Below are 12,195 nucleotides of genomic sequence, written 5' to 3'. Positions count from 1 at the left end.
ATGAAATAGAGAAGAGGTACTACAACTGTTTTGGACTTGAAATAAGCTCAGACACAGGATTGAAAGATCCGCTGGCTAAGGCAGCTTTAAAGCACTGTGTTAGACTTTAACAATACAGGGGTTTTAATGCTGCTGCTTTGTTGTCAGGAGGTAAATACAAGAATCAAATTACTCTCACTGATTCCCATCAGCTGAGTACAAAAGGGGATCAGCTGCCTTTGTGTGGGAGACAGGAGCAGAACAGTCCAGAGGAGAAGATGGGGAACAAAAAAAAAAGAATACTGGAGACAGACAGAGAAGAATTGTTATGAAAGTCTGAATACTCTTCATTTGAATTACTGAATAAAGACCTCTGAAAGAAGAGCTGGCAACAGCTCTTGTAAGTACCCAATGTTGGAAAAAAAGTTTTTTAAAAAAAAAAAAATAATCAAAGAAGTTTCTATCTGGAGTCAATTCAATAATGGGCTGAGCTTGCTGGAACTGAGACTCAAAGACCTCCCACCTCCTCTTTTCACTTCTCAAAGGACAGAAGTGAATAATTTCACTTGATGTAGTACCCTTGTCTACCTACTGCATCTACATGAAAGGAAGGAGTTACAGGTCACCTAATTCTATATATTCTCTCCTAGCCTGGTTATTTAGTCTTGATATATCTTTAATAAGGAATCAAATAACTTAGATTTGCAGTTTTTTCTCATGTTTTTCTCACTGATGTGACAGTTTGACATAAACATTAATGGATTTGCAATTTATTTGCCCAATCTTTGATTCTTTCCTTTAACTGGGAGTAAAAAGGAAAATATTACACAAAAGGAACACTGATACAGCATTAGAATAAACATGTAAGATCCACTTCATACTCTTTTAAAAAGCCAAAGTGATGCAAAAACCTATACTTGCTCATGAGCTATGATACTGAGACCTATTTCAGTTTATAATCTATGGGGCTACAAAACTATAACATAAATAACATAAAAGAAAAAATGTACAAAAAAGCCTATTCTGGACCTTACTTGGAATAAAACTTTAACTAGAAAACTAAGAAACACTTATTCAGCAAACCTTTAAAAAGGCATAACTCACACTGCAGTTGTGGGAAGATACTGCAAATTATCAATATATTAAAAATGCTTTCCTAGGCATTTTCTTTCTCTCCATAAAAATTTACAACCAGCAATGAAATAATTTAAAAGCCTCTTCAGATTTTTCCCTAATAAAACCATACCTTCCTGAGAACTTTACTGTGGCATAATCCTTTGCCCCACTAGTAAAACTGCAGCATTACTGAAATTATGGGTTGAGATTACTACCAGTCCTGAGTGAAAAAACAATATTCTTGTATCTGTCCTTTCTTCACCACCTAAGTGCTAACTATGGGTCATTTGAAACAATTTTTAGGTGATGCCATATCAGCAGAAAATCTTGTAATTTTATTGCTGCATTTTCTGGCTCCTGATGACAAGCCAGAAGTAGCCAGGCTGCAAGTGTCCTTCTCACATGAAACAAACAAAAAAAAAAAATCTGATATTTGGAGGCAGAGGGAGGGTGGAGGCTCTCTGAAGACAAGGGGTGCTGAGACTGATTTGTCTGAAGAATTACAAACCCTGCAGAGTGCACTCATCTTTTCTATTACATCGAGTTCAGTGACATCCCTACCAGTGGAAATTGATGTAAACCAGCTGTAAACTACTTTAGAGTTGTATAACTACTATATAAATACACACTGATGGGTATTCCACCAAGGGGGTCCAGTAATAAAGCTTTCATTTGCTCTGCTTGTGCTAGAGATGGTGCAGTAAATACAAAAGTTGGTACTGTAAATGCCTGGCAGACAATGTGCTCCTGAATAGGCAAAAAAATATGAATGGGTTTGTTTTGTAGGATGAGTTTTCTGATATTATTTACTCTCTAAATTATTCTTAAAATTCTTGGGACAGAAAGAAACATGCTGCTAAACCATGCAGCTTTATTAATACTTCATCATAAAAGACTCAACTGCAATTGTATTCATGTAATATTTAAAGACCAGGCAGTACAAACAAGTAAGATTTTCTCCACAGAGAGATAACTTTTCAGGTAAATTAATTTAATTGCTAAACTGAGCATTTTATGTACCAAGGATCTCACTAAAATATGTCTCACTTACACTTCTGAGCCTACAATTAAACATTATAAAAAATTCCTAATACATTCTGACTTCTCATACACATAGGAAATCTTTGTGATTCTGGAAACTCTGAAAACTTAAAATGGCTGAGAATTCATTCCAGCTGTCTGACCACCTTACGTTTTGCCTCAGTTAGAGTGGGAATAGTTTTAGAATACTTACTAATTTTCTCATATGGAAAAGATGAAGATTTTTACCCCTAAAATATAGGAAGAACTCAGCAGGTCTTTTATGACAAAGTCCAGTTTCCTGTACCTTTATATTAGTCATTATTACATGGTACTGAATGATATAATTTTAGATAAAAATATATATTTTTTTTTTCCTTCTTTCTCTTACCTGTTACTTCAGTGTCATTATGATATGCTAGGCTGCCCTTACTGACTTTTGTTAATTTCTGCAGTCCAAGCAGAGGTTTTTCTTAAGTTTTTTTTTAATCCTGAATGGCTAAATGTTTCATTTGGAACTGAAAATGCTTCAGAGCTTTTCAAAATTCTTAAGGTCAATATATATACCCATTCACATTTAAATACAATCTTGTTCAGCTGAAAATTAGTTTTTTCATTTGATGAATATAAGCAGCTCTTCCAAACCAGGGATTTTGTTTCTTCATATTTATTTTCCATTTCAGATATGCAATATGTATGTTAAAAAAGATGACAAAACTCTTGCCTAGCAGACAGCCCAGCCTTTTGCAATGACAGAAACTGACTGTGTGTTTATTATTTCACTGACCACTCTTTCCCAGGCAGTTTTCAATACCTACCTAAGAGGCTTTGATCAATGCATGTCCCATTCACCAAGGATTTTCCTTCTGGACAAGCACACGTTGCACCAGAAGGGTTGAGTAAACATATGAATTCACATGTCAGGTCCAAGCATGGATTAGGCACTGTTTAAGAAGAGAAAATATTAAAAATAATATTTTTTAAAATTATTATTTTTTATTTTTAATATAAGAATTTTGCTACACTCCCAATTTCCAGGGTATAATATTCTGAAGTCAGTGAACACACTCACTCAAGTGGCAGTGCAGGACTCACACCAGGATAGAATTTATTTAAGTAACAAAAAAAATCTATTGTTAAAAAAACCTCATGGCTAGAGGTATTTGTATTCAGCTCTCTTGTAGTGTTTTTATACCTCATTTACAGTTTGGGTGCATATGGCAAACATTTGTCCAATGTCATTTCAAAGGAGAGAAAATGCATCAAAAAATCTAAATTAAGCCTATATAGAGAAACATAACTAAATCTATTTTGAGTTTGTACAATCAGGCTCCCTTTTATATTTGGACAACATGGTTACATTTTTTTATCCCTTGAGGTGAATTTGCTCAAGATTGAGTTTAAAGTAATTATGCTTACTCACAGTCCATTTGTTTGTAGCGGTGAAAAACCAAGGCACTTTTTGCTTTCTCAACATCCACACTCAGGTATTCTACAAGGCTCCTGCCAAATTTGTGGACTCTGAATGCACCATTTTTGGGACCTGCTCCATATATGTAATCCTCAAAAATGTCAATTCTATGTGGATGCAGTAAACCTTAAGTAAAAAATGAAAAACAAGTACAAATATATCTATTCACATCCAAAGAACAAATAACTTAGTTTTAGTAATAGCTTCAATTTTATTGCAATTACCACCTAGAGATTTGAGGCCACAAAAAGAACTTCTCATCCTTTCTGATCCCTTTTTCCTACCACTATCCAACTTACTGTAAAAATGCTTTTACATTTTCCTTCCATTTATTCAGTTTCTATCTACCGTTCTCCCACTCTATCAATAATTGCCAATCAGTATTTTAGTTCAAACATTAATGAATCCAAATCTATTATTTTATGCTTGGTTAACTAAATGGGTCAAAGTTTTTGGTCTCAGGATTACATAAACCTGGTCCTGCACAGTTTGGATTGTGGGAGATTTTTCCTATCATTTTCCAGAAGCTCCCAGTGAATTCCAGATCCTGGGTTAAACCAGGTGTACCATCAGCCTGACCCAACTCCACTTCCAGCTGCCCACACAGAAATCCCCTCATAAAACCCCTGCTTTCAAACTGTTTTCTTTAACGTTTCCTCTCCTTTCTACTCAAATTACACAAATGGTTACAGATAGTTTCAAACTGCTAAAAAGGCAACATGCAATTCCTACAAAACCAAAATGTGTTTAACCAGAATCTCTTCTCTTATGAAAGGAACCTTCCTCATTCTCATTCTCTGAGCAGAAGTTTGTGATTCCTTCCTGACCTGAAAGCCAAATCCATTATTTTCCCCAGGACTGATTCAGGTCACCTCTTTTATAAACTACACAATTCCTGGGCTATGCAGACAGCTCTGATTTCTAACTAGTCAAAGTCCTCCTGTAGCTATGAAGGTCCAAGTGGTGCCAAGCATAAATATTAATCATAATATTATTTGATAATATCTAAGTTAATTTTTAGAGCATTAACTTGGAGATTTGCACATATCACCAAATCATTGTTTCCCTAAAGTAACTTTTTCAAATTATGTAAAAGCTAAAATTACTTTAAATTAGCTTAAATAGCTATTATATAGATATTTACTTATTTATATGTATTTATTTATAAATATCTGAAGTATTACCTAAAAGAAGCAATGAAGATTATTTAACATCCCTATGTTTTGCTTACAAGGTTTATCTGAACAGTGAAGCTTCAGCCCAATAAAATAAAAGAGAAATAGTGTTAAAGAAAAGGTCCCCATACCTTGTTTAGTGCTCACAGACACAACTGAATCGGACCCATCAAAAAGAACACTGCCAATAACAGATAATTCAAAATCAGCCCAGAACAAACGCTGACTGAACTGATCAACTACGAGACCTACAAAGGAAATAAAGTTCATACAGGTATACCAAACATGAAAGCATTTTAATGTAACACTACAGTTTTGTACCATTTCTATTCCCGTGGACAGTAAATATGGTGAAAAGGAAAAAAAAGCATAACTGGAAACCAAGGAGATAAAATATAACACCTTCAGCTTGAACCTTCTTAAGGCAACTGTGGTTTTTTGACTTTCTTTTACTTTTCCAAGGTCAGTCAGTACCTTTTCAGACCCATTACCCTCAGCAGGTAGACTTATACATCAAGTGGGAATTAAATATAGAATGTAATCTGTAATTTCTTCTGCCAACAAAGAAATCTGTTACATCCATAGATTTCTAAGGAGTATCAGAATACTGTGACCATGTGATAAAAAAAAACATTCAGATCTCATGGAGCCTTCCTAGCACATCCTGCTTCCTCAAGAATATAATTGTGGGGTTGGTTTTTGTGGGCTTTTTTGTGTGTTTTTTGGTGTTTTGTTTTATTTTTTTTGTTATATCTAACACTTCACATGTAACAATTATTACAGAATTAAAAGTCCAGTTATTTCAATTAGTGTTACAAGACTTGAAGAGCAATACTGACAGATGTATATATTCACACATATATATATGAAAACTGGGGGCACAAATGAGAACAAAAGACAGGTAACATTTTGACTAGCCAGCCTCCAGGGAATAACAGTGAAATCAAGCAGTCCACATTTCAAAGAGGATGATTACATGATTAATATGCCATTTTGGGTCATGTCAAAAGCTTCAGCCTGAAAAAATATTTGAACCACAAAATAATATGAACCTGAGCTTTTGAAGCTGTCGTGTGTTTTTAATAAGAATGGGAAAAAGTCTTTTTCTTCCTATTTATGTAAGTAGGTAAGTCAGGAAAAAAATACATCAAAAGAAATTATACATAGCAGCAAAAATTCTCGTCTTAAGGTCATAAATTTATCAGCTACAGAGAGATGAGAGGAAGTGGAGGAAATCTGATGCATGGACCAGTGAAATATTTGTACCTTTGCAACTCTGAAAAAAAAACAATTCAAACAACTCTTTAAAAGAAAGACTGGTATTTAGGCACACAGCTAACAAGGATCACTTCTGGTAAAAGATCAGGTGTCAACTCTGCCATACATGTACCTGTAAGGAGGAATATTTTAGAAGCAGTCTCCAGTCTCCAGCTTTAAAATTACTTTTTTTTTGCATTGTAGTAGGAATATTTAAATATAATAAATAGCATTATCAATGTATCTTTCACAGTATCAGAAACAACACAATGTACTTTCTTTTTTGTTTGCACACATAGCACTCCTGTGATAGTCATTTTAATGTAACTCTTGGAAAATGCTCAGCCTCTCATTCTCTCCTAGCTGAAAGAGGAAAGGTATATTTTGAAATAAATTCAAGAGAAGCAGAACACAGATGTTCAGTAAAATGTTAAAATTCACCTGAACAACAGTAATAAAGATTCATCTGAGAAGAAATTTTAAAAGCTTGGACTCTGCATTCCTTCCACAAAGATGTGAATCTCTGTGAAATATCTGACAAAAATTAAAAGACTCCATAAATGCCTGGTTTCTAGCATGCAGCTAAGGAAGGGAAGCTCAGAAGGATGCCACAAAAGTATTTTCAGGCAGTAGCTACAGAAAATGCAATGATGTGATAAGGCATTTGGGAAATTCCCTATTTGCAAAGTCTGCACATTTTTGTGGTAATCCTGCTAATTTTCTTAATTTTCATTTTATTCATCCTTGTAAACAAGACAGAGGTCTGGTTAAATGCCTATATGAAACATTTCTCTATAAAATTTACCAAAGGAAAATTATCTTGCATTTCTGCTTCTGGTCAGGAAAGAGTTAAATAATTACATTTGCAGATAAGGTTGATACCATTACTACCTACAAAATTCAATCATTTCACTGATCCCAAAGGGGGGAGGGAGGGAGTGTGTTTTAAATGTCCAAGGAAGTGATGACTAAATGTAATTTGCATATCCAATTTGTTCATTAAAATTTGTATAAGAAGTTCAGCAAAGAATATACAACAACTTTGACAAACATAAAATTCTGTTGCCTTTCAGTTGGAATAATAAGAAGGTTCTTACTGAATTTACTATTGACTATTTTTTATTAGCATTACTGTTGTGCTTCTTACCCAGGAAGCCTAATCTTTATCTCCTCAAAGCTTTCTTTATCATAGAATCATAGAATTGGCTGGGTTGGAAGGGACCTCAGAGATCATCGAGTCCAACCCTTGAACCACCGTTGCGGTTGCTAGACCATGGCACTGAGTGCCACATCCAGTCTCTTTTTAAATATCTCCAGACATGGAGAATCCACTATTTCCCTGGGCAGCCCATTCCAATGTCTGATCACTCTCTCCGTGAAGAAATTCTTTCTAATATCTAACCTAAACTTCCCCTGGCACAACTTGAGACCCTGCCCTCTTGTCTTGTTGAAAGTCGTCTGGCAAAAGAGCCCAACCGCCCCCTGGCTCCAACCTCCTTTCAGGGAGTTGTAGAGAGTGATGAGGTCTCCCCTGAGCCTCCTCTTCTCCAGGCTGAACAGCCCCAGCTCCCTCAGCCTCTCCTCATAGGGTCTGTGCTCGAGTCCCTTCACAGATATAATCTCTTAAGTTCCAATATTTCAGTCTATTCATGTCACCAGAAGTGTTTCCCTGAAGGGCTGGGTATAATTTGCATACACATCACCATAAGTCCACCTCAGCATGGGACATAACAGAATGTTAAAATATTATTACTTGTTGCTGTGATAGTGGCAGCTTCTGAGACACTCAGCTATTCAGCTGGCATCCTCCTGAAAGAAACCTGTGTTTCAACAGATAATGTGAGCCAAAGTTGGACAACCCTCTTTGCAATGCACTAATAACAAATTATCATTGTAAGCCCAGAGAAGCATCAAATACTGCCTGAGAAAATGGGTCATGAAGAAATCATTTGTGGTTTCAAGACAAGAGGCTGCTCTTTGAGAGAGACACACTTCATTCTGGATTTATCATTTCCTTTGTCATAAAAATTACTGTTATCCTGCCAGTGGAGTCTTAATGGTAATGCACAAGATCTCAACATGTACTGTCAAGCTTCAAAATAGTTCTGTAAAACACTGAGATAATGAAGTTGTTGCTTCTTTGAATACTTAAACCTTGTTTCATACTATTTTGCAGTGTATTCAGGAAAGTAATTAGATTAAGCTGCAAGATTTCTTGTGCATTCTTAAAAAAATGTCTCTCCCCACTAACTGGTGTTCCCTTGATTGCTTTTGCTTGTTCACTGTTATAGAATAAATTATATTACTGTTTATGTAGAGTCATTTGGTATTGCTTTGGAAAATGATGTTAAGGTTTATTACAAAATTTTAAGTCATATTAAGATGCATCATTTGAAAACAGAACCAAGAATTTTGATTAGTAACTGCATACGAATAACCAGAATACATATTTTAAAGAGGTTTTTTTGTTGTTTGTTTTTTGCAGACTGAGAAAGTGGAATTCAGCCAACAAATCTACACCAAGTTAGCAAGTGCCATGTACTTAGGAAAAATGGATAAACTGTATACCTGTAGGTCTTTGTAAATTCTTTTGAACCAATATTCTTCTCAGACTGCCATCCATAGATGACTCCTCTATGTGTGAGCGATCCCCAATAACTGTCCAGTACATCATCCTAAAATATCAGGCATAAAAAATGAGCCAGATGCCTACACAGAACCTCCAAACACTTCACATATTCCATTATTGTGAACTTTCTCACCTCCCAGAAAGGGGCAAGATAACTAATCCTGATTTATACACAAGCAAATTGAGCAGGAAAGTTCAGTAAACGACTTGGGAAAGTTTAGACATTTGTAGACATCTCTTTACTTCTCTTACTCAAGCTTGTATTTGTGTTTGAGTTACCAAACCAGAGTAGTGCTGAAACATACATACCCCTTTTTAGGATTTACAGCAATTGCATATGGTTCTCCTGCCATGCTTGTGAGGAGCCTTGTACAGTTGGGTCCTTTTAATTGACCAACATTGATGGAGTATCTCAGACTTGTCCAATGAGTTGTGTAGTAGCTGAACCAGTGCATTCTGGAATGATCAGTCCAATAAATATTTCCAGCAACCCAGTCAACAGCAATACCCCTAGGTCTTTTGAATTCTGGACACTAAAAGGAACACATGTTAAAATCAGATTGAGGCAAATGATCCTCCACAGCAGCTGCATCACCACAGATTTATATAACTTTACAGTTAAGTAACTTTTACCTCTAATATAGTGAAATATTAAAAAAAAAAAACAACTGCATTGGAAAAACATAAATTCCACCTATAGGTGATAAGCTTCAGCTGCCAGTTTTATTCAGTTTAGAAAACAAGTCCATGTTAAGGCTATCTAAATTATGAAACAGGCAGTTAGACACTAAGTATATGAACTATTGATAATGAAGCAACTAAAAGTGAAATGCTGTAATTAAAAAAATATAAATAAAGGAACAGGAAGAATTAAGATGATACAATTGTTATGCTCCATGCAGAACTATGGCAGAATGTCTCATCCCAAAGCCCTTGGTGAGAATGATGCTTGAGATATGGCTGCTCAGCAGTCTCCCAGGGTTAAATAAAATCACTACATAAAATTACATCTGTGCTCTGACCAAGACTAGTATGCAGGTGTAAGGAAATTTTAAAATTATTTCTTTTACCCTGGAACACTGTTCCTGTGTTCCACCACTAAAACTGGAGTTAGTGCAGTGCTCAGCTTCAGATGTAAAGGAAGCTTGACTGATCCTAACTTTGCATCTATAAAGACATCAGGTTAAATTATGAGAAAAAAACATCTATTCCTTGACAAAAATGTCTATTCCTTGACAAATTCAGAAAGGGAATACTACTAAACTACATAACAAAAAATCAGGGAAGTCCTAAAATAACTTGTTTTTCTCAGGTGTCAGAGTTCCTGAATACCACAAGGCATTTGTAGACAATTTTCATCATATAAGAAAGGTCACTTCATTCTCTAGGTAAAATAACAGGACTGCAAGGGTGAATTTAGAGAGTTCATTGTTCACAAGCCTTTAATTCTGCAAAAATGTCATAGAATGCATGTTCAAAAGATATACAGAACCTCCACTTTCTATTCAGATGAGTATTAAAGAAGCAAAATCAATCACTGCATTTTCAAAACAGCTTTTCTTTACAAACAGGGTCAGAGTCTTTTTCTCACATTAGACAAAATAAGGTATCATAATTCTTTGTTATAAAAGGATGATAGTGACTAGCATATGCTTCCAGAAGTACAACAAAAATAACCTTTTTTTTTTCTTTTCTTCTCCAAGAAATGTAGCATTGCATGCATGCAACAATCTGTGGGGGTTTTCATTACATTACCCAAGCAACATCCACATAAAACACAAGATACTAAAAAATGTGGCCTTTTACTGATAAACACCAGTGTATTTTTTAACACAAATTCCTTTTCATTCTGGGTAACAGTCAGGCACTTTGTCAAGAAGCCTTTCATACCTGAACTTCTCCAGTTCCTACTTCAGAGAGTAGCAGGGTTAATGGAACTGAAACTAAATATTATTTTAAAAGAAGAGCAGCTATCACAGACAGCTCCTTGCCTTTCTTCAGACTGGTCAAGAAACACTTTTTACAGTGAGATGGCTTTTTTAGGAACCTGCTAAGCACACGATGTGAGTTACCATGAGTGAGGGATGGTTCCCAAAAAGCTGGGAGCAGAAAGAGATGAGACAATGGGATGTCCCAAAAAGATTCTGGAGCAAGGCTGGGTTGCTTCCTGCCACTGACCCTTCCTCATCCTTCTCAGCTATAAAGAAGTGAAATTCCAGTAATGCTGGGCCATATGTTAAAGATCAAATAAACAAGGAGATTAGTGGAAGAACTGGAAAGCAGCCATCTGGTGTAGGAGATTTCGGAAAGAGAATAAAAAGCTGATGGGATGGCCATGTAATTCTCAGTTGTGTTCATTAAGGTTCAGCCTAGCTACTTCATCTTGCTGATATCTCATGCATCTTCTCATACTGCCTAGGAAAATTACTGTAAATGAGCTTTCACCTTGTAACTTATTTGGATTATGTTAATTTTGAAGAATAATTTTACATACAGAATAAAGATGAAAATACAGGAATTAAATTACATCAATGGTTTCTAATTACTTTGGCTCACTAAAGCTTATTAGAAAGACCTGAGGTTTGAAGCCTAATTGCCTTTTATATGCAGCAGTCTCTGCACAACTACTGACCATGTCAGCTTGACTTCTGATCAAACCTGCCTATTCATAAGACCTGCTTAAAAGGTAAAGAATAATAAATAAAAAAAACCCAAAACCGAACCAAAACAAACCAAGAGCTGAATTTGAGTTTGACAGGAGAAAACACATTACACATGCAGCAGGAACCCATTACAAATCTTATTTATATCAGAAGCTCAAGTGAAGCAATATTTTCTCTATTTATTTTACAGATGTTTCTGGTATGACATTGCTGCAGAATAAAGTAAACCAGTGATTTCTTGTTACTTAGAAGATTTTCATTTAAAGCAACACATTATCTAATGATATATTATTATTAAATTTAGACAAAAAATTTTGTTCAACAAATGAATAGCCCAGCAGTTGGTGCAATGCTGTTTGTATTATATAAGATTATTAAAAAACCCAAAGCAGATGATTTCAGAAAGAGAGGGTCTCCTAAACTTCACCCATGCAGAGCTACAGCTTTAAGTCCAAGCAACAAATTAAGGCCATTGCCTTTAAACACTGTGAAAGCATTGTTATGATAAACACACTTAAAAAAGCAGCAGGAAACCTGTTGGAAGCACATTGCTTAAATCAGTGAACAGCTGAAAGGAGCAGTGCAGATGTTCCTTAAATATTCCTTGGGCCTGAATACCTGCTACCATCAGCAAGGACTCATAAGGGAGCTCTTCTGTAATAAGTGGCATCATGGTGTGCACCCAGACACCCCAAAGTATGGATCTGAGCAGGAACTGCTTAAAAAGCATCTCTCTTTCTCCTTGGAAAAAGCTTTTCCATAATTAACACAACATGAGGCAAAAACCTCCTTGCTGTTTAGCTTAACAGAATAGGACAGGAGTGACAGAAAACACTTCTAAGGGTAACCTGGGAAATGTTTGTAAACCAAACCTTGTATTTTATA

The 12,195-nt window shown here is 35.6% G+C and overlaps 1 protein-coding gene across 1 annotated transcript in view; it reads right to left on the bottom strand.

Annotated features, from left to right (window-relative positions):
* LRP1B (LDL receptor related protein 1B) overlaps positions 1-12,195 on the bottom strand; it is a 637,314-nt gene that overhangs the window by 37,378 nt on the left and 587,741 nt on the right. Inside the window, exons 79-83 of the mRNA XM_030454074.1 lie at positions 8,957-9,180; positions 8,587-8,693; positions 4,893-5,009; positions 3,539-3,712; positions 2,934-3,059 (exon numbers count right to left, since the gene is read on the bottom strand). Coding sequence (XP_030309934.1) covers positions 2,934-3,059; positions 3,539-3,712; positions 4,893-5,009; positions 8,587-8,693; positions 8,957-9,180 — 748 coding nt within the window. The remainder of the gene's footprint in view (positions 1-2,933; positions 3,060-3,538; positions 3,713-4,892; positions 5,010-8,586; positions 8,694-8,956; positions 9,181-12,195) is intronic.

This window comes from Calypte anna, chromosome 7 (assembly GCF_003957555.1).
Source record: "Calypte anna isolate BGI_N300 chromosome 7, bCalAnn1_v1.p, whole genome shotgun sequence".
Classification (NCBI taxonomy): domain Eukaryota; kingdom Metazoa; phylum Chordata; class Aves; order Apodiformes; family Trochilidae; genus Calypte; species Calypte anna.
This window is presented reverse-complemented; position numbering and strand designations above follow the sequence as displayed.